General features: G+C 43.8%; 1 protein-coding gene across 5 annotated transcripts in view; it reads left to right on the top strand.

Annotated features, from left to right (window-relative positions):
- The window catches only part of AMPH (amphiphysin), a 241,854-nt gene that overhangs the window by 75,052 nt on the left and 143,429 nt on the right, over nt 1–23,373 (top strand). For all 5 annotated transcript variants that reach the window (XM_055147158.1, XM_055147157.1, XM_055147155.1 and 2 more), the window contains exon 2: nt 22,265–22,345. In XM_055147158.1, the coding sequence (XP_055003133.1) occupies nt 22,265–22,345 (81 nt within the window). The remainder of the gene's footprint in view (nt 1–22,264; nt 22,346–23,373) is intronic.

The following is a 23,373-nucleotide window of genomic DNA, read 5'->3' as shown; positions in this document are numbered from 1 at the left end:
TTACCATAGCACTGAATGATAGCTGGAATTATTTTAATTTTATTATTATTTTTTTCTTACAGTCTTTCCTGCTAGAAAGTGAACTCCACAGCAGAAGGGCGTTTGACCCTCTTGGTCACAGCTGTATCCCCAGAGACTGCCACAGCACCTGGATCAGAATCTAGCATGCCTAAAGCTAGAGTAGCTGTTACTGTTGTCTACCACCCATATAGTGTTCTTTCAGTATTTGTAGAATGAATAATTGATGTGGCTACCAGAACATCTTGGTTCAGTTTACCCTTCTCATTCTCAGCTGCCTTTGTTCTGAACCTTGGTAGGAATAAGAGAAACAAAGATGAGTGATTCCCTTTAAAAAACTTTTAATATTATTATAATATTATTATAATTAGTTGTATCCACTAATATTAAACATTTGTGCCCAATCTTTCTTTTTTTTAGCATTAACATTTTATTTTATTTAGTCACTGTGAGAGAAAACATTACAAAGCTGTTGATGGTTGAGTTTCATTCATACAATGTTCCAGCACCCATCCCCCCACAGTGTAATTTCCCAGCACCAGTGTCGCCAGTTTCTTTCCCACCCCCCACACCACCACTCACCCCAGCATGCCTCTATGGCAGGCACCTCTCTTTCTCTTTCTCTTTCTCTCTCTCATTTTAGGCATTATGGTTCTAGATGCAGATGGTGAATGGTTATCATGTTTATCCCTTTACCTGCTTTCAACACTCAGTTCTTGTCCAGAGTGACCATTTCCAACTAGTGTTGTCATCATGGACCCTCCTCTGTCTTAACTAGCATCCACCAGCCACACCCTTGTGGTAATTTCCAACCACTGACCATCCCTCCTGTGTGCCAGTCCTTCCTGTAGTGCCGTGAACTGTGCTACGTGCTCTCTTTCATTTAAATTTCACTTCAGCCCTCCACAACCACATCAGTTGTTCAGTTCCTCTATTTGCCACCCCTGAGTGCGTCTTCCCTGTTACTGTGTTAGGACTTCTGGTCCCCTTTTCCCCCACTGCTCTTGAGGTGGTGATGCTGGATCTCCCATCACCCGGTGCGTGCCATTCCCAGCTTCATCTGTCCCATCAGTGAACAACAACAGTGAGCATTTGGGGCTGGTATTACTCTGCACTTCTGGCTGTCTCTTGTGTCTTCAGTTTATTTAACAAGGTTTGAGGATTTATTATGTGCTGGACTCTAGATGCTGATGGAAACAGCAGTATGTAAGCGAGCTGTAGTGCTGTGCAGAGTTTGTAATAGGGTGGGGGGGCAGATAACACAAGAAGCAGTAAACAAGCTTGGGTAGTGGCATTTTCTATGAAGAAATGTAAAGCAGAGCTCAGCATAGGAAGCATAAGGCAGAGCTTGGCATAAGGAATAGAGAGTGGAGGATGACTTGTTTTTAGCCCAGTCGCCCTTTTCTTCCCTTTGACATTGGACAGTAATCTCCTTCATCCTTTATAAGGAAACCCTGGCCTCATTTGCCCCAGAAGCCTCCCTTGACTGTGGCCCGAGGTCTTCACCTGGGCGAATAGGCTTTCCTACACATTGCACACAGTGTGTGCGGGTGTATGTCCTGGTACATGTCGAATCCACATCTAAGCTCGGAATTCCCTAAAAACTGGGACAGGGCCTCGCTTGTCTTTGCTTCTCCTGACCCTAGCCAGGTCCAGCATATGTCTGCTGTTTAGTCAGAGTTACTGCAATAAACAGTGCTTATGTTTATGGCACTGTGGGGGAGAAGCGTCCCTGTTGGGTGAGCGAGAGCTGAGCCAGCCAGCAGTTTGTCTGGCCTCCAGCAGAGCTGGGTGGGTGGTGCTGCAGGCGCCTGGCACAGCCGCCCCGAGGGCTCCTGGGCTTGAAGCATCAGTCATGCTGATGGTGGTTGTAGGTGAGAGGCTGTTCCCTTTATTCACGGAGTTCTACTTTCCCATTAGTTTGTTGCTATCTGGGTGAGTCTTTTTTACTCACTTCTCAGGTCCCCCACCAGGTAACTTTCTAGAAGGTACCTGTGGGGGTTGCTCTCTTTCTTCCCTCTCAAATCTATCACCACCAATGTCTTGTTGCCAGTTGTTAAGATTTTCATGCAACACATCCGAAAGGACAAGGGCACTATTGCCGGTGCGGATACAGGGAGAAAGGGACTCTCCTTCACTGTTGGTGGGGATGCCAACTGGTCCAGCCTTTCTGGAAAACAATATGGACATTCCTCAGAAAACTAGAAATTGAGCTTCCATATGACCCAGCAATGGTACTTCTGGGAATATATTCTGGGGGTGCAAAAACACAGCAGAAACATCATCTGCACTCATATGTTCATTACAGCACTGTTCATAATAGCCAGAATCTGGAAAGAACCTGAGTGCCTGGGAACAGACGAATGAATAAAGAAATTGTGGCATATCTACACAATGGAATACTATGCAACTATCAGAAAAGATGAAGTCATGAAATAAAAGCATGGAGATGATGTATTATGCTGAGTGAAATGAGTCAGAAGGAGAGGATGACTGCATTCATTTCATCTATCTATCTATCTATCTATCTATCTATCTATCTATCTATCTATCTATCTATATTAGAAGAGAAATCTACGGCTAGGGAAGGCAGAGGCTAGGAGGATTGGTCAGTGCTTGTAACTAGTGGTTACAAGTGTGTGTGTGGGGCCGAGGGTAGGTAAGATAGAGAAGTGGCCAGTATGACAATAATAGCTGGGAATAATCATGCTGACAAGAACTGAGTGTTAAAAGTAGGTAAAGGAATATACTTGGTATCTTTCAGTATCTATATTACAAACCACAATTTGAGGAAGGGGAGAGAGAGAGAGAGAGAGAGAGAGAGAGAGAGAGAGAGAGAGAGAGAGAGAGAGAGAGAGAGAGAGAGAGAGAGAGAGAGAGAGAGAGAGAGAGAGAGAGAGAGAGAGAGAGAGAGAGAGAGAGAGAGAGAGAGAGAGAGAGAGAGAGAGAGAGAGAGAGAGAGAGAGAGAGAGAGAGAGAGAGAGAGAGAGAGAGAGAGAGAGAGAGAGAGAGAGAGAGAGAGAGAGAGAGAGCGCCTCAGGCTTGGGGGGCGTGATGGGAGGGACCTGTACACTGCTGGAAGGATGGGTGTTGAAAATGAAACCTAATCATGAACAGCTTTGTAAGGGTCTAGCTCACCATGATTCAAAATTATTTGATTTAAAAAAAATCTTAAGAAAGAAGATTTTCCTGAGAGGGTTCTATGAAGGCTTCCAGTGTCATGGGCACAGCCTCTGCAGTGGCTGTAATGAAGGGCTCTAGGGTTTCTTACTGCCACCGTCTCCTTATGAGTTTTTGAGGAATAGCAGATTGGAAACAGTGTTAGGTGGACATAGGTACCCTGTGCACAAGGGCCACCGAGCTTCTTTAGAGTTCAGCACAGGACCCTCTGAGAGAGGAAGAGGAGGGGCCTCACGCATGAATTGGTGTGTGGCATTCCTCACCTGGGGCAAGAAAAGACAGGGTTTCCTACTGGCAGGAATCCTAGGGTGAACCTTCCCTCAGGCTGGAAGGGCCTGGCCTGGCGCCAGGCCAGCTCACACTGTGCCAGTCAAGTCTGAAACATTCATTTTTTTTTGATGGTTTATTTCTTAATGAATCACCATGAGATAGTTACATAGTTACAGACTTAACAAAATTTTGTACTGATGTCTCAGTCATACAATAATCAAGTACCTATCCCTCCACCAGTGCCCATTGTCCACCACCAATGTTCCCAGAAACCCCCCCTCATCACCCCTTGGGGAACCCCCCAGGCCCCCACCCCCTCTTCTCTGTGGCAGGGCATTCCCTTTTGCTCTCGCTCTCTTTTTGGGTGTTGTGGTTTGCAGTACAGTTATTAAGTGGCCATCATGTTTGGTCTATAGTCTCCTTTCGGCACGCATCTCCCATCCTGAGCAGGCCCTCCAAATGCCCTTTACCTGGTGTTCACTTCTCTATCTGAGCTGCTTTTTTTCCCCAGCATGTGCAGCCAGCTTCCAAGCCATTGGAGCAAACCTCCTGGTACTTATCTCTACTATTGTTGGGTGTTAGTCTCTCATTCTGTATTCCACAGATGAGTGCATCTTTCTATGTTTGTCTCTCTCATTCTGACTCATTTTACTTAACATGGTAGTTTCCGTGTTGATCCACTTATATGCAAATTTCATGACTTCATTTTTTCTAATAGCTGCATAGTATTCCACTGTGTAGATGACTTTAACCAGTCATCTGTTCTTGGACACTCCAGATTTTGGTTATTGTAAACAGTGCAGCAATGAACATACAAGTGCAGATGTCATTTCTACTATACTTTTTGCATTTCTGGGATATATTCCCAGAAATGGTATTGCTGGGTCAAATGGGAGCTCAATTTCTAATTTTTTGAGAAGCGTCCATACTGTTTTCCAAAAGGGCTGAACCAGTCGGCATTCCCACCAGCAGTGAAGGAGAGTCTCTTTCTCCCCACATCCACGCCAACACCGGTCACTTTTGTTCTTTTGGATGTGGGCCAGTCTCTGTGGTGTGAAATGATATCTCATTATTGTTTTGATCTGCATCTCCCTGATGATTAGTGATGAAGAACATTTTTTCATGTGCCTTTTTGTCATTCAGATTTCCTCTTTGAGGAAATTTCTGTTCATTTCATTGCCTCATTTTCTGATGGGGTTGGATGTTTTTTTCTTGTAAAGTTCAACCAGTGCCTTGTATATTCTTGATATCAACCCTTTATCTGATGGGTATTGGGTGAATATCCTTTCCCATTCTGTAGATTGTCTTTGTATTCTGGTCACTGTTTCTTTTGAGGTGCAGAAACTTCTTAGTTTAATATAGTCTCATTTGTTTATATCTGTTTCCACTTGGTTGGTCAGTGGCGTTTCGTCTTTAAAGATACCTTTAGCTTCAATGTTGTGGAGGGGTTTTGCTGACCTTATCTTCAGTGTACCTTATGGATTCCGATCTGATGTTGAGGTCTTTAGTCCATTTAGATCTGACTTTTGTGTATGGTGTTAGGTAGAGGTCTAATCCCATATTTTTGCATGTAGCTGTCTAGTTTTGCCAGCACCATTTGTTAAAGAGGCTTTCCTTGCTTCACTTCACATTTCTTGCTCCCTTATGAGCAAAACACTGCTTATTCTTGAATGTTTTAAGAATGAATGTTTTATTGTCAAAATAGCAATACTTCCCAAAGCACTGTACAGATTCAGTGTGATCTCTATAAGGATACCCATGACATTCTTCAAATAAGTGGAGTAAACACTCCTGAAATTCATATGGAACGACAAACCACCATGAATGGCTAAAGCAATTCTGGGGGAAAAGAAGATGGGAGGCATCAGCTTCCCCAACCTCAAACTCTACTACAAAGCGGTAATAATTAAAACAGTATAGTGTTGGATCAAAAGCAGAGCTGAAGACCAATGGAACAGGGTTGAATATCCTCACACACACCCTCAAGTACACGGTCATCTAATCTTCAATAAAGGAGAAAATAATAAGGAAAACAAAAGTGAAAAAAATCAATCTGAGGATTTTCCACGTCTGACATTGAGCAGTGTTTTGCTCAATAGTCGGACCCGTGCCAATGACAGAGGTCAGTCTGGGCCAGCCTGGCTGAGGAGTTCTCATCTTCGGGGACCAGGGCTCCTCAGACCAGGGGCTCTATGCAGTTGAGACTTTCCCAAGACCTTCTATAAAGTGGTATTTGACAAATGAATTATGGGGTCAAAAGAATTTTGTTTAACCTTGCATTCCACATCTCCCTCGTGGAGCCTTCATGATGCATCTGACATACTAAGGCCACATGAAGTCATCTAGTTTTCTGGATAGTCCTGAGTGTTATTGTTTAAATTTACATTCCTTTCTCTTTTCTTTTTCCAGCTTGTTATGTAGTCCACCCATGAGTGCGTGAGTACAGCCCATATTCAGTAAGATGCCCATTTTAATTGCTCATGTGAGCAACTGAAATGATACTCAAGTATCATACAGACAGATCCTGATTTTTCCTTACAGTTGATACTTTAGCATTAAACAGTCTACCTTTTGAGCTTGCTCCCCCCTCCCCCCTCCCCCCAGCCTCTGAAACAAGGAGCTAAGTCGGGGTGAGAAATCTCTTGTTGGAAACCATTTGGGTTGAAGGAGTGGGGATCTGCGTCAGTACCTGCAGATTCTCTCACAAGCCAAACGCGGAGCCTTATTCAGAGCCAGGTGTGTGCGGCGGGGCACTTAGCAACTGGCTGTTAGGTCTGGGAGCAGGAAGCAAAGATTGGTTCATGGTGCTAGAGCATGTAAATTACTGGGCTAGAGCCTGTTTTTTTAAAAAAAATTATGAAAAAAATCATTATAGGATTTTTGACAGAGAAATAGATTTGTTCTTATTTACAGCTGTGATTGCCTGCTATAAAAACCCTCTGCTTGCAATTCAAGAGTCTTGAAACATTGGTTCTGAAATCCCAAACCAGATGCTGCTCATCTGCTTTCAGTTCTTGTTTCTGCCTGAAAGGGCAGGAGTATCCATCAGGGCTTTGAGCAAGCCAGTGGTTACTAATCATTTGGGAGGGTGGCCAGGGAAAACTTCAGGGATGGATCTGTTTTATTTGTATGAAGTCATCAATGTCCCCAAGTCAGAAATCTGAATTTAATTAACATATTCTGGACCAAAAAAAAAAGTGGCTTATCAGAACGATTCTACTTCCTATGGAGTGCTTTGCAGAATTGCTAGTTACAAAAGTGTTATTGTGATGACTTCATTAAAATGCAGATAAACTGCACATCACTAGTATCACAGCATTCAGCTAGTGGAACTTCTAAGAGAGGGGAAATGCTGAACAGATCTCAGGCCTCTTGAATAGTTCCAGCACATGTTATCCTGCCAGCATCTATTAGAGCTAGGCGGAGGAGCAGGGCAGAGGCTGTTGTTGATGGGGGTGGACAGGGAGGGAGTCGGGGAACCAGGGCCCCAGCCTGGCCTTTCTGTGGCCTTCATGACCGATAGGAGCAGAGGGCAAGGCTGACTGTAGCCCCTGAGGTTGGCTTCCTGGTGTGAAGAAAGTCAGTGTAGGCTGATGGGGGAAGGTGGAGTCTGCTCCCTGCCAGGGCCTGGAGGAATGTACAGAAGCTATTCCCGGGGCAGGTTTTACCGAAGCAGAAATTGTTGGAAAATCACCTAGGATTCCCTCGCCCCCAAACAGTTGTGCCTGGCCCACCCATTCCATCGTGCAGTGATCTCTCTTGAGCTTCTTGGGGCCAGAGAGGTAGTACCGTGGACCTCCTGAGAAGCCATGTGTAATCGGTTCTTCTTGAGTAATTTGTTCCCTGTAGATTGGGTGGTAAAAATTGTTGCAGAAACAGAAAGTTCTGGCTCAAATGAAAATAAGGAGGAGGGGACAGATAACCCTGGTGCAGCATGGTTTCCTAGCTGGTCTGTGCAGAGGGATCGTGCTCTCTGGGTGATGCTGCAGTGCCCAGGCAGGAGGTGGTGGTTGCTGTGTCCAGCCTTGTCTGAGGATGTATTTTCAGTGAGAATATGATTTACTTTCCAGTCTTCTAACAGTCTTTCCTCTGTCTCTCTCTCTCTCTCTCTCTCTCTCTCTCTCTCTCTCTCTCTCTCTGATTTCCACAGAGATCTGCACACAGTAAAATTTGTCTTTCCTTTGTATTTTATTTTATCATTTTGTGTGTGTATCTTCCAAGAAGCGCTTGGAGGCCCAGGGGTCTTTCCTGGTGGTCCTCAGCCATTTGGACCAGAGATTCAATTCAAGGGACCAGGGGTATAATGTGACTGGGGCCTTGTGGTGCCAGCGATTATCCTGACCAGCCTGGCAGTACTCAGGGGCTACTGGTTCACACCTGATGATGTTCTCAGTCTTCAGTGATGTATCAGGTGGTGCTTGGGAGAACTTGTGGTGCTGGAGCTTGAACCAGGTTCTGCCTCATGCGTGCACCTTAACCACTGTTCTGTCTCTCCAGGGTCAGCCTCGTGCACACACCTTAACCCCTGTTCTGTCTCTTCAGCTCCTAACCTTTGTTTTTCTATCAGGTGATTTTATTTATTTTTGAATTAATACTTATAATAATAATGTCAACCACTAGTTGAAACCACCAGTAAAATCACCTTTGGGACTGGCCATTCTATTAAGTCTGACCTAAGTCTTTGATAAGTGTCTGGCCTGGCATTTGAAATATATTCCCTAGCTTAGGGGTGGCCACTCAACTAACTGTGGAATTTGAGTGGCACACCAGTTTGAAATTATGAAAAGATTTGCTCCAAAGTTCTCTAAGTGTCCTCTAAGAAGAGCCCTTTTCTTTATGTTAATTCACAATGCCTTTGCATGGCAGAAAGGGGGAATTCACTGTGTGCTTTGGGAAGCAAGGCAGGGGTGCTTCCTGGCAGAGGCTGGGGAGGAGACTTCGGACAGTCACTGAGCAGCCCTGGGCAGCGTGGTGGGGGGACTTCGTGTCAGGATTCTCTTCACACAGAAAGGCTTCACCTGAGGCTTCTTATTTGGAGACTAAAACCCAGGCAAGGAAAACACAATCTGAAATTTTCTGTTGGGCTCAATCTCCAGGTCCAGGGTTCCTGATTCATGAAGAATTGGTCTTGTTTGGTTGCCTGGGAGGAAACTCTGCCCAGATGCTCTGGGAAGTGAGTAGTGACTGATGAAAAGAATTTCTAGGAACCTGCACAGCTCCTCTGGGCTTCTGGGGCGGCTTGGCAATATTGCCGACTCATATGTGTTTCTCAGAGTGAAGCAGTTTTCCAAGAGCACTTATTGAGCCCCAAGAAGAGAACTGCCAGCAAATCATGCTCTAATTAAAGATGGTGCCGTCTTACTTGCAGTGTCCCCTTAGCTCTTAAAATCTGTCTGGATCATGGAAGGTTGAGGACATGCTCTCAGCAGTGCACTGGGCGTTCTCCCAGGCCCCACTGGACTGCCCGGAATATCAGCTCTCTGATAGCTACTTGACATTGCTGCTTATTCGAACACTGTAATCAGGGTGAAGGGACTGATCCTTACTAAGCACTGGGTTTGAATTAGGCACTTCTGCTTATCTTCTTACTCTTCCTAAAATGGGTTATTCCACCCATTTCTAGACAAGAGGTAACAGACTCAGTATAAAACTAGATGGACAGGGCTCAGCTGGATGGTGATGGGGACCCAGCTGGATGGTTGCAGGCACTTGCCTTCACTGTGCTGAGGTCAGAGCAGTGGCTTGGTCATTGAAGGCATGACTCTGTTGTATTGGGTGTGCCCGGGCCCTAGAGAAAGCCATGTTACTCTGTTTTTCTCTACAGAAACCATCAGCTCATCTTCAGGTTAATCACTCCACGGTTTTAACCAACAGACTTGTCACTTGGGTTGCTGTATCACTATGTCTTCAATCAAAAAAGGAAACATTATGTCTTGAGCTTAGCTGTAGAATCCTAGGATTCCAAGATAGTACATACCTCAGGAATTACCCCCAAGTGCTTAGAAATTGTTCAGTAACGTGTTAGGATATTAATAATTCTAGTAGCCAGCGTTCTTGAGGAGATACTGTGGGGTGGGAAAGTATATTTTGACCTGTCTTCTTGAAACCTACACTAGGTACTGGGATTGTCCTTAGTTTTCAGATGAGAAAACTGCCCTAGAAAGATGGAAGACTTTGCCTAGGGCAGACACTGAGGGCCAGGGCCGACTATGGACATTTCATCCCAGAACTGTCTCGGTCGCTCTTTCTTGCTTCGTGTTACATTTCTATTCTCAGAGAACAGTCACCATTTTAGCTGTTTTCTTTTAAAACTCATTTAGGGTCAGAGAGATCGCTCAAAAGGCTGAGTGAATGCTGGAGGGCCAGCTTGGACCCTGTGCGATGTCATCCCGTGCTCAGCCTTGTGCTAGCTGTCCAGGCCTGCTTAGATGCTTTGAATTTTCCTTTGGTCTTTGGTTTTAGGGTCATCCTTGGTGGCACTCAGGGCTCACTCCTGGTGATGCTCAGGGACCCAGTGCCCAGGGCTAAGAATCAAGCCGGGATCAGCCTCACCTTAACCCCTTGACTGTCTCTTCGACCCTGTTTTATTTTCTTATGGGCATTGCCCTTTTCTCTCTCTCAGCCCTTAAGCAGCATTCTTTGCTACTACACTGATGCTCACTGGTATTTTGTCAGATTTGAGTCTGGAGTTTTATTAGAGCAGTTTTTGTGATGTCATCACACAGATTTTGATTTTGGAAACGCTGATTCAAAAAGCACGCTAAAGGGTGTGTTTTATTTATTAAAAAGAAATTGCTGTTGCGTTTGAGCCATACCTGGCAGTTCTCCTGACTCTGCACTCAGGAATTACTCCTGGCAGGTTGAGGGGAACATATGGGATGCTGGGAATTGAACTGAGGCTCACTGCGTGCAAGGCAAGAACCCTAACCACACTGCTTTATTGCTTCATCCCCTAAACAATGTGTTTTAAAGAGTGGCTTAATGCCAGATCCCAGTGTAACATAAGTTTGTAACATCCCCACAAAACAGAAAAGGAGCAAGTGTGCTCCTGATTTTCCTCCTGGTTCATAGAGTACAGAGCAGGTGAGCAGCTGGCCCAGGCTCCTGCCCTGGCAGTTCCCAGTATGCCAGTAGGAAGGCCTCAGACCAGGCCTGCAGCACACCACCAGACTGGCATTTTTAAAATTTATTAGCTTTTATTTTTATTGGATCATTTTGGGAGACACAGTTGCAAAGCTGTTCATGATTGGGTGTCAGGCAAACAGTGTTCCAACACCCATCGCCCACCAGTGTAATTTCCCACCACCAGTTGTCCAGTTTCCCTTCTCCCCTCAAACTGCCCCCCGCCCCAAGCCTGCCTCTAGGGCAGGCACCACTCTTCTCTCTCTGTCTTTCTCTTTCTCATTTTAGGCATTATGGTTTGCGATAATAGATGCTAAAGGCTTATCATGTATATCCTTTTGCTTACTTTTAACACTCAGTTCTTGTCCAGAGTGATCATTTCCAACTAATGTTGTCATCATGGACCCTCCTCTATCTTAACTACCCTCCACCCCCCACACCCTTGTGGTAATTTCCAACCACTGACCAGTCCTCCTGGCCTGTTTCTCCCTGACCTCAGATATTAATTCCACACTAATTTTATTTTGTAATCCCACAAGTGAATGCAGTCATTCTGTATCTGTTCGTTTGCCCATCTCGGACTTTTAGTTCACCACCAGATACACGAGAACAATCATGGACCAAACTTGTGAAACAGTTCCTGAGCTTTCTGGGTAGTCTGGAACCCTCCCGGACACTGTGCGTGACACTGTCCCAGCAAGAAGGAAGCGTGTAGTGTTGCCAGCACCATTTGTTAAAGAGACTATCTTTGCTCCACTTTACATTTCTTGCTCCCTTATCAAAGATTAGATGATCATATATTTGAGGTTTTGTGTAAGGGTATTCTGTCCTGTTCTATTGGTTTACTGCTCTGCCTTTGTTCCAGTACCATGCAGTTTTAATTATTACCACTTTGTAGTAGAGCTTGAGGTTGGGGAAGGTGATGCCTCCCATCTTCTTTTTCCCCAAAATTGCTTTAGCTATTCGTGGGGGTTTGTTGTTCCATATGAATTTTAGGAGTGTTTGGCCACTTCCTTGAAGAATGTCACGGGTATCCTTATAGGGATCGCATTGAATCTGTATAATGCTTTGGGAAGTATTGCCATTTTGACAATGTTAATTCTCCCAATCCATGAACAGGGGATGTGCTTCCATTTCCTCGTGTCCTCTTTTATTTCGTGAAGTAATGTTTTGTAATTTTCTCTGTACAGGTCCTTCACTTCCTTAGTTAAGTTGATTCCGAGGTACTTGATTTTCTGAGGCATGATTGTGAACCTCACACACTAGGTGAAGAAGCAGCTCTGATAGAGAAGGGATCACCAAGCAAAGGGTGCTAGGGGGCCCACTAGGGATGGGAGATACAGGCTGAAAATAGACTATAAACTGAACAAGATGCCTACTTGATACCTCTGTAGCAAACACAACACCCTAAAAGAGAGAGCGAGCAAATGGGAATGCCCTGCCACAGAGGCAGGGTGGGGTGAAGGGGACATTGTGGGGGTGGTGGGAGGGATGCTGGGACCATTGGTGGTGGAAAATGGGCACTGGTGGAGGGATGGACACTCGACCATTGTATGATTGAAATGTAAGCATGAAAACCTGAAAGTCTGTAACTTTGTCTCACAGTGATTCACTAATAAAATAAAATTAAAAAAAAATAAAGAAGGAAGCACGCAGAGTCGGAGACTGTTTGTGCTGCACAGATGCAGGAAAGTGAGTGGCAGAGGAGTGAGACCGGGGTTTGGGTTCGGGGCTGCCTGCACACTCCCCGGCCGGACAGAGCACGCTGTCTCTGTGCTCAAGGAGCATTCCTTGGGGGATTGGGAGACCCTGTGTGGTGCTGGGGGTCGAACCCTGGTTGGCTGTACTGTCTCCTTGGCCCCTGTGCTGTAGGCTCCTGACTTCCCAGCAGAAGCCCCTTACGAGGAGGAGTGGGGCGGCCCCACCACATTCCCTTCCCTGTACTGTCTGCAGGGCCACAGAATTCAGTGGCTCACAGCTGAGTCTGGAGCCAGCAGCCCCCAGCTCAGTTGTATGGGCCCCCTGTCTGTGGGCAGCCTCTGAGTCTCTCAGTTTCAGTGCTCCCATCACATGGAGCCCGGCCCGGCATTGACAGGAGGGTCATGTTCACCCTGCCATGGAATGGGTGTGGGAGTTTGTGAGGCTCGCTAATAGGACTTGGGAGTTCTCAAGGGGAGGAATTTTCACGAGGGGATGCCTGGCCAGCCGTGCACCCTCCCTCTGTTTTGTATCTCCTTTCCCTTTGCTAGCTGCTAGCATTAACCATTCTTCTGTTAATGGCAATTCGCATCTCCCAATTGAAAACTTGGCTAGGTTTTTGCAGACTTTTTGTCCTACCTGCTCGGTTTTTCTCTTTTTGCTAGTGAAGCGGGCCCCTGTGTCCTGGTTCTCTGAGGAAGCCCTCCAGGTTCCTCTGAGGGGTCAGGGGTACATCTGCTCCCATTGTTGCCTCCCTGTGGAATGGCTTCCAGGATCACGTGGCTGTTCAGATGCCCTCTCTGGGTGGACAGCCACCAGCTGGGCAGCTTTGCTTTCTCACGGACATTTGGCCACGGGTACAGGGAAGAACATCTTTCCCTTAGCTCAGCCCCTCAGGCTGAATAACCTCCCGAAGAGGAGGCTCACTGTGGAACTGCACAGTGTTCGAAGGAGACAGCTGTCTGCCCTTCAGAACAGCACAGGAGAAAGCAATTGGTTGGCTCGTCCCAAAGATGTCGGGAGAATGCAGTCTTTAACAGATGTCCATGACAGCGAATTTTGGTGTAAGCAGTATATCCTAGGTTGGATACTAGAGCTACCAGTGTTCATAGAGAAGAATTGTGTTGAGACAAGAGGATCCAGCCCAGAGGCCAGTGAGCAGGTACTGGACTCTCCAGAGAGGACAGCGTGGCAGATGCCAGGGCACAATAGCCATTCATCTTTGCTAGGTCAGTATTCTTCAAGCCAGTGGACGCAAAGCTTCATATTACTTTATTTATTTTATTCTATTTTATTGAATCACTGTGAGTTAGTTACAAGCTTTCATGTTTGGGTTACAATCTCACAATGATCAAACACCCATCCCTCCACCAGTGCTCTTTCCCCACCACCAATATCCCCGGTATAACCCCTTTCCCACCCTCCCCCTGCCTCCATGGCACACAGTATTCTCCATTCTCTCTCTCTACTTTTGGACATTATGGTTTGCAGTACAGATACTGAGAGTTTATCATGTTTGGTCCATTATCTACTTTCGGCACATTTCTCCCACTCCGACCAATTCCTCCAGTCATCATTTTCTTAGTGATCCCTTCTCTAATTACATTTGCCTTCTCCCCTCCACTCATGAAGCAGGCTTTTAGCTATGGGGCAATCCTCCTGGCCCTGGTATCTACTGTCTATACTCCACAAATAAGTGCAGTCCTTCTATGTCTCTCCCTCTCTTTCTGACTCATTTCACTTAGCATGATACTCTCCATGTATATCCATTTACAAGCAAATTTCATGACTTCATCTCTCCTAACAGCTGCATAGTATTCCATTGTGTAGATGTACCAAAGTTTCTTTAACTAGTCATCTGTTCTAGGGCACTTGGGTTGTTTCCAGATTTTGGCTATTGTGAATAGTGCTGCAATGAATATATACGTACAGGTGTCATTTCTACTGTGCTTTTTTTGCATCCTTGGGATATATTCCCAGAAGTGGTATTGCGGGGTCATACGGAAGCTCAGTTTCTAGTTTTTGAATGACTGTCCGTATTGTTTTCCAGAAAGGCTGGACCAGTCAGCATTCCCACCAACAGTGAAGGAGCGTCCCTTTCTCCCCACATCCACACCAGCACTGGTTACTTTTGTTCTCTTGAATGTGTGCCAGTCTCTGTGGTGTGAGATGATATCTCATTGTTGTTTTGATTTGCATCTCCCTGATGGCTAGCAATGTGGAGCATTTTTTCATGTACCTTTTGGCCATTTGTATTTCTTTTTTGAGGAAACTTTTGTTCATTTCTTCTCCCCATTTTTTGATAGGGTTGGAGGTTTTATTTCTTATACAATTCTACTAGTGTCTTGTATATCCTGGATATTAATCCCTTATCAGATGGGTATTGGGTAAATATTCTTCCCATTCTGTGGGCTCTTTCTGTATTTTGGTCACTGTTTCTTTTGAAGTGCAGAAGCTTCTTAGTTTGATGTATTCCCATTTGTTTATGTTTGCTTCCACTTGCTTGGTCAGTGGTGTTTCATCCCTAAAGATGCTTTTAGCTTCAATGTCATGGAGAGTTCTGCCTACATTTTCTTCTATGTACCATATGGATTCATGTCTGATATTGAGGTCTTTAATCCACTTTGATCTGACTTTTGTGTCTGGCATTAGACTGAGGTCAGAGTTCATTGTTTTGCAGGTAGCTATCCAGTTTTCCCAGTACCACTTGTTGAAGAGGCTTTCCTTGTTCCATTTCACATTTCTTGCTCCTTTGTCAAAGATTAAGTGGCCATATACTTGGGGTTTGTGACAGGATATTCAACTGTCATTGGTCTGCAGGTCTGTTTCTAGCCCAATATCATACTGTATTAATTACTACTGATTTGTAGTAGAGTTTGAAGTTGGGGATGGTGATGCCACCCATCTTCTTTTTCCCAAGGATTTCTTTAGCTATTCGTGGGGGTTTATTGTTCCCTATGAATTTCAGGAGTGTTTTGTCTATTTCTTTGAAAAATGTCATGGGTATCCTGATAGGGACTGCATTAAATTTGTGTAGTGCTTTGGACAGTACTGCCATTTTGATCATGTTAATCTTCCCTATCCATGAGCAGGGGATGTGTCTCCATTTTTTAGTGTCCTCTTTTATTTCTTAAAGTAGTGTTTTGTAATTTTCCTTGTATAGGCCCTTCACCTCTTTGGTTAAGCTGATTCCAAGGTACTTGATTTTCTGAGGCACTACTGTGAATGGAATTGTTTTTTTTAAAGTGTCTCTTTCTTTTCTTTTGTTATTTGTATATAAGAAAGCCACGGACTTTTGAGCGTTGATTTTGTAGCCTGTCACTTTACTATACAGACCTATTGTTTCTAGGAGCTTTTCTGTAGTGTCTTTAGGGTTTTCCAAGTATAGTATCATATCGTCTGCAAATAGTGATAACTTGACCTCTTCCTTTCCTATCTGTATGCCCTTATGTATTTTTCTTACCTAACTGCTATGGCCAGGACTTCCAGTACTATATTGAATAGGAGTGGTGAGAGTGGGCAACCTGGTCTTGTGCCCGATCTTAGAGGGAAGGCTTTTAGTTTTTCCCCATTGAGAATGATACTTGCCATGGGCTTGTGGTAGATGGCTTTGACTATATTGAGGAAAGTTCCTTCGATACCCATTTTGCTGAGAGCTTTCATCATAAATGGGTGTTGGGTCTTGTCAAATGCTTTCTCCGTGTCTATTGATATGATCATATGGTTTTTATTATTTCTTTTATTGATATGATGAATTATGTTGATTGACTTGGAAATGTTAAACCATCCTCGCATCCCTGGGATGAATCCTACTTGGTCATGGTGTTATCAGGGTGATATTTGCTTTGTAGAAACTGTTTGGAAGTTTCTGATACTTCAATTTCATGGAAAAGCTTGAAGAGGATTGGGAGTAAGTCCTCTTTAAAGGTTTGGAAAAGTTCTCTAGTGAATTTATCTAGGCACGGACTTTGTGCTTGGGGAGACTTTTTATTATCATTTCAATTTCCTTCATGGTGACAGATCTGTTCGGGTATTTCAGATCTTCTTGGTTCAGCCTTGGGAAGCTATAGGAATCTAGAAATTTATCCATTTCCTTGAGGTTTTCTTCTTTTGTGGCATAAAGCTTCTCAAAGTAATCTCTGAGGATCCTTTGAATTTCTATAGTTTCTGTTGTAATGATCCCCTTTTCATTTCTGGTTTGGTTTATTAGGGTTTTCTCTCTCTTTTTTGGTGCGTCTTGCTAGAGGTTTATGGATCTTGTTAATTTTCTCAAAGAACCAGCTCTTTCATTGATCTTTCGGATTTTTTTTTTGGGTTTTCATCTCATTTATTTCTGCTCTGAGTTTTATTATTTCCTTCCTCCTGCCCGGGTTGGGCCCCTTTTCTTGGCCCTTCTCCAAGCTCTTGAGCTGTGAGGTTAGGTTATTTATGTGGGCTCGCTCCTCCTTCCTGAGGAATACTTGTAGAACTATAACCTTTTCTCTTAATACAGCTTTTGCCATGTCCCGTAAGTTTTGGAACTGGTGTCCTCATTTTCGTTTGTTTCCAGGAATCTTTTGATTTCCTCTTTGGTTTCCTATCTAAGCCACTGATTGTCCAATACTGAGTTGTTTAATTTCCAGGTGTTTGATTTGACTTTATGTTTGTGTGTGTGATTTACTTCTCTTTTCAGCGCATCATGGTCTGAGAAGATTGTTGATACAATCTCTACCTTCTTAATTTTATAGAGGTATGTTGTTTTGTGGCTCAGCATGTGGTCTATCTTGGAGAATGTCCCATGCACACTTGAGAAGAATGTGTATTCAGCTTTTTGAGGATGGAGTGTCCTGTATACAACTACTAAGCCCCTTTCTTCCATTTCTTTCTTCAGATAAAGTTTATTCTTGCTAAGCTTGAGTCTGGTTGATCTATAATAGAAAGGCGATAAAGCAGTGTTGAAATCTCGCTAGTATTGTGTTGCTATCGATGTCTTCCTTCAAGTCTATGAGTACTTGCTTTAAGTATTTGCTGGTCCCTCTTTAGGTGCATATTTATTTAGGAGTGTAAGTTCTTCCTGCTGTACAGATCCCTTGATCAATAAGAAATGACCTTCACTGACTCTTGTGATCTTCTTCAGTCTGAAATCAATGTGGTCTGATACAAGAATGACCACCCCAGTTTATTTATTGGAGTTGTTTGCCTGTAGGATTGTTTCCTAGCCTTTGACTTCCAGTCTGCATTTGCTCTGACTGTTCAGATGTGTTTCTTGCAGGCAACAGAATGTTGAGTTCAATTTTCTGATCCATCCTGCCATTCTGTGTCTTTTAATTGATACTTTTAGCCATTGATGTTGGGAGAGATTATTGTTATGGGGTTTTGTCTCATCTTTCTGCCGAAGTTTGGTGTATTTGAGGGGCTTGTCTTGTCTTAAAGTAGCCCATTTAGTTGTTCTTGTAACCATGGTTTTGAGTCTATTAAGTCCCTGAACTGTTGTTTGTCTCTGAAACTGTGTGTTTTCCTTCTGATATGAACGAGAGTCTAGCAGGTAAAGTATTTTTGGTGAGGCATTTGTTTCATTGAATTTTTTTTCACTGTATCCCACCATGTTTTTGGACCATGACAAGTCGGCTGTGAATATTAAGGATGCTCCTTTATAGGCAATTTCTTTCTTTGATCTTGCTGCTTTCAGAATTTTGTCTCTGTATAAGGTTTTCATCATTTTGATCAGGATGTGTCTTGGGGTATTTTTATTTGGGTTTCTTCTAGCTGGTACCCTTTGGGCCTCCTGAATGTGGTCGCATGTCTTCTTCAGCTCTGGGAATGTTGTAGCAATGATGTTTTTGACAATTTCTTATTCATCAGGGTTTTCTTCTTGTCCCTCCGGGACTTCAATAATTCTTATGTGATTCTTCTTGGCTTCATCCCTATCTTCTCTTGACATCTTCTATCTTCATCCTTATCTTCTCTTGAGTCTCTTTTCCATTTTCTGCTCTTTTCTGAGGAGTCTCTGCCTTTGATCTTTGAGCTCACTGATTCTATCCTCAGCAGCTGTTCCTCTGCTGGCGAGGCTTCCACAGAGTTTGCCAATTCACCTACCTGGTTTTTCAGATCTCTCATTTCTGTTTGTAATTTTGTTTGCATTTTCCCCATTTCTACTTTCAAATCCTCTTGTATTTTATTGGTGGTGTGTTCCCTTGGTTCTTTTAGCTCCCTATGCATCCTCAGTAGATCCCTTCTAAATTCCTTGTCAGACAGGTTTTCTAGCACTTTATTACTGTTCGGGTCATCTGGGCTAGTCTCTTTACTGAGTAAGCTTGGTGGGCTTCTGTGTTGCTTTACCATTGTGACCTGTGTGGTTTAGACCTTCACATTCACTATTATTGTGCTTTTGGTGTAATACTAATTGAGGTGTGGGTAATGACTTACTGGTCTAATGTGTTTCTGTTGATTAAGATGCCCTAGTAAAGGTTCGACGTAAAAGGCTAGCTTATGCTTCTTATGGGGCATTGAGGGGGAGAATAACTCTCAGCCACAGCCCTGGGAAGGTCCCCTGCGCCAGGCGATACCTGGATTTGATGGGAGGAGGACAAAGGGCGGTTCTTGCTGTCTGTGTTCCTGTTTCCTGTCCTTTGCAGCTTGAGTTTAGAAACCGGTTTTGTGCGGGTCTTCTCAGTCCCTCGGCCCTGAGAGGGCCACCATGAAACGCCGGTGGGTGGGGGGAGGGGGCGAGAGGAGAGAGCCAGAATGTGGAGTATGGTCATGAGTGCAAAGCAGGTATGCCTTTGGCGATGGTTTCCACAATTGTCCTTCCAGGCTGCTCATCTTTTTCCCTCATTACTCTCTCATTTCCAGTTGCTTCTCTCTTTTATAGCATAAGCCTGTAGTGTGGGAGATTCGCATTTTCTTTTTACTCTGTTATTCTCAAAAGTTTTACATCTATAGATTAATAAAATAGAACAAGAGGTTGTGAATATTCCTGATTTTTATCTGTTCTTTTTTCTTTTGCTTTTTGGGTCACACCCAGTGATGCTCAGGGGTCACTCCTGGCTCTGCACTCAGGAATTACCCCTGAGCACATGATTGGCTGCTTCCCAGTAAACATTTCTCACGGTGCCCCGGTACTGTGGTGGGAAATGCAGGTCTTTAGTCTTGCACCCTGAGTTTCCTGAGTCTTGTGCACCTGCATGCCGGACTCCAGCTTTGTCCACAGTCCCCAAAGGTAGCTCGCTGCTCTGCAGACCGTAGCCCAGAGCAGGCACTTGGCCTTCAAGTCAGACACAAAGTGGGAGACGGAAGGAACAGCCTCTTCTCTGGATCCTGGTGGTTTGTCCGGAGGGATGCTGAGGGGGGATGCTCGTTCCCAGCTGGTGGTCGGGAGGTGCTCTGCTCGTTCCCGGCTGGGCTAGCACCTGAGTGTGGTGTCCCCAGGTCCTGTCCAGGACCACCCTGGGCTCCCGGGATGCTCTCAGCCTCCAGTCTGGTCGGGCTCTTGTGCCCTGTCTTGTGTTACTTCCTGTGCTCCTGGATTATGTTTCCTTGGGAAAATTCCAAGCATATTAACTGTATTATGAATGTGTATTTTATGCATATTAACTTATTGTGCATGTATAATTATTCTAATTAGAAATTAATACTTGAAGATATTTCATTCACTCTTAAAAAATTAATCTCCAGCTGGAGTGATAGTTTTGTCAGTGAGGTGCTGCCTTGCATACAACTGACCTAGGTTAAATCCCACGTGCCCCTTGTGCCCCCCCGCGCTCCACCAACAGTGATTCCTGAGCACAGAGTCAGGATGAGCCCTGAGCAATATTGTGTGTACCCTGAAAACCAAGCAAAAAAACCCACACAAATGAAAAAATGATTCTCTTCTCTGACATCTTTGTTGTTAACTTTAACTTCTTGAACAGTGATATCAATTCCTTTACCAACAATTTTCAGAAAGTAATGAATGAAATGCTTTACAAATTTTTGAATTCCAATTTCTACAGTAATATTCATGCCGTCTACCCCCACTCCTCCCTGCCCTCTGCCACACTCCACAGTAACTTTGGTTCTGAGGACAGAGTCCAAGGATTTGTTTCCATTCCCTTTCGCTCTTTATATACCACAGACGAGTGACATTATGCAGCATAGTTGTCTCTCTTGCATAAACATTTTTGTATGAAAGTTTTCTCTAAAAATTTCAAGCTAATAGCTTTCATGTGCTGATTTAAGTTCTTGATCTTGGTTTCTAGCAGGACAAGTTTTCTCTTTTCTGTGATGGCACTCTAGTATTAGAGGGCAGCTGTACTCTGTGCCCTTGCTTGTCCCTTCTCCCGGGAGCACACACCTTAGCCAGGGAGAGGGACTGAGCCTCTTCCCTCCCCGTGTCGACTCGCTGCCTTTCTGGGCTGCCTGTAGCTGTTCACTGCTGTGTGTACTCCTGTGCTGACCACCCTGTCCAGGGTAGACTCTCTCCAGGAGTCTCTTGTGCTTGTCAGTGCCCTCCGAAATCACAGTCGATGATTTGGTAGCAGCAGCATTTTGCCAGCTTATATTGATCACTGCTAGAATAATTCCTTGTTCCTGCTTCTGAGCAGAGACTGTATTCCTAGCATCCACCCTATTTATTTTGGAGTTATTTCTGTGCATTTTGGTTACAACTTGAATACCTAAATCCTATACTTAAAAGGTAGTATTTTTACATAAAGCATACCCTTGTTGCAGTTCATCTTGCCTTGTGGATCCCAAGTCGTATTGCTAACATGTCCAGTTTCTTTGACTACTTTTAGTCAATGGAGGCTAGACCTTTGGTGAAATGATTCAATGTAGCTCAACAATGATATTGATAATAATAGTGCCTGCTGAGCTTTAATTATATGCTAGACACCATAGTTCATTATTTAGATATGTAACCCCATGGTTCCCAGCAAACTGTGACAGCGTTTTCACCTGTCACTGTGCCACTGACTCAGATAGAGGGCCTCGGGCAACCTCAGGATGTGGTGGTGCTTTTGGGGTATCCGTGAACTCCACACTAACTTTATGAGAGTCTTTCAACTGATTGCTAACAAATCTGTTTAACTTTGGAAGACAACATATTGCTCTCATAACAGGATATTAGGATGAAAAACTTTTATTTTTTCTGTTCATTATAACATTGAAGAAATTATAAAAAATACTGAAGAAATTCTCAAGAAAGAAGTAACTGCACTAACATCTAGGCCCTGTTTCAGATCTTACATTGTGCTAAACATGAACTGGCTTGGGTTGGAAGAACGGTAATTAAATAACAAACATGCAATGTAGGTAAACAGCTTTTCTTTTATTATTAATATATTTTACTAGAAGCACTATTTACAAAGTTGCTCGCAGTAGAGTTTCAAGCTTCTCTTTCTTCTGGTCAGATTTCCTCATACAATTTGTTGTATCTTTGATTTTCTAAAGCAGACTAGAGGAATCTGATGCAAACCCATCTACCCATGAAAATCCTTTGGGTGTAGTTTACTGTCCAAGTGAATGTGTTTTAGGAAACACACCAGGCAGGGCCACAGTGTCTGTTTTGAATGCAGCAGTGTTTACTCTTTAGGGCTTTGAACTGGTTGTAGGTTGGTGTCGTGCAGAGACCATTGGCAGGGTCCGGGAGAGGAAAGCTGGTGTGATTCTCAGTATCTTTGTGCTCTTTCTATTTTTTTCTTACTGCATATAAACGAAATAATACATTGTTTTCTTTTTCTGTTGGCCTTATTTAGCAAGTGTCATACCCTATAGTTATGAGCCTTATTTTATTCATTTTTGTGTTTCTGGATGACTAGTGCTTATCATGGGGCCCTTATCATCATGTTTTCTGGGAACTCTGTGGGTATTGACTCAATTGAAGCAAATAACTGGAGATAGTGGGGAAAAACTTGCTACATTGTCTAGTTACTCTAAGGCCATTCGATAATAATAGCCTTACTCTGATTATTATTTGAAAATATTTTTAAGTCATGCTGTTTCGTTTTGTCAACAATAGGTCCTTCAGAAGCTTGGGAAGGCTGATGAGACCAAAGACGAACAGTTCGAAGAATATGTCCAGAATTTCAAACGTCAAGAAGTAAGTGCATTTATCCTGTTTCCAGAGTGAGGAATGGTTTGACTGTATTTGTGTTTTAGTTGACAACTAAGAGGCTTTAGGGCTGAAGAAAGCACATTATCTCTTGAAACTGGAACAAACCGGAAGAACCCTTGTTGATTCTGTGACTTCCCATGGAGAGGCATAGGTCTGCAGGGAGGAGACTGGACTGCTGGAAGCGCAGAGATTCATCTGGTTACTCAGTGTTAGGAGCGCAGAGGTTCGTCCTAACTACGTTACTCAGCTTAAGGAAGGATGATGTCCTTGGTGATTTAGATTCCACTAAGATTTAGAGAAGCAGTAGTTAAATCCTTCTGGCCAAATAATTTCAGTTTTTGTGTACTTTAAGATTATGTATTCTCAGGGAGTATTTTATATCTTCCAAGGGTGAAAACTGGTTCTTAATAAGTCAATAATTATATTTTTTGTATGTGTACATACTGTGTTATTTAGCACTAGATATGCCATATATTTAATAATAATTTATTTAACATAGAGTATTAAGACTTAATGGGGTATGTTTAGGAAAATGTTAGAAAGACTCCTCAGAGGAGGTGGCAATAATAATAAGGAAAGTTTGGGAAGGAGTTTGTGTTTTTAGATCCTTTCTTGTGATACGTGTTTAGTAGACTTGTGGATAAAGGAGCAGACTACTTTTAAAATGACACGTTTCATTCATTTATCTCATATAATATATCGACTTTCTTTAGCTATAGTCTAAATCACCTATTTAATATTGTAATATTATGCCACTGAGGTGTGAGTGCGTGGCTGGAATATCTTCAGAGAGCATCCCTGGGGGTCGGGGAGAGCCAGACCCTTTTGGGTGAGAAGCCTCCAACACAGAAGTGATTCCAGAGGTGGAGTGGGAGAAACCTGGTCCAGAGGCCTTGGGGTGGGGTGGGGACGGGCAGGGACGGGCAGGGGAAACACACAGATGGAGGAGGAAACTTGTCTCACGTGGGAGCCGATGACGAGGTTCATCAGAGGGTTACTCATCTCACCTTGAC

This window comes from Sorex araneus, chromosome 1 (genome assembly GCF_027595985.1).
Source record: "Sorex araneus isolate mSorAra2 chromosome 1, mSorAra2.pri, whole genome shotgun sequence".
NCBI classification, from domain to species: Eukaryota; Metazoa; Chordata; class Mammalia; order Eulipotyphla; family Soricidae; genus Sorex; species Sorex araneus.
The sequence above is the reverse complement of the archived record's forward strand: the minus strand, read 5'-3'. Positions and strand labels throughout refer to the sequence as shown.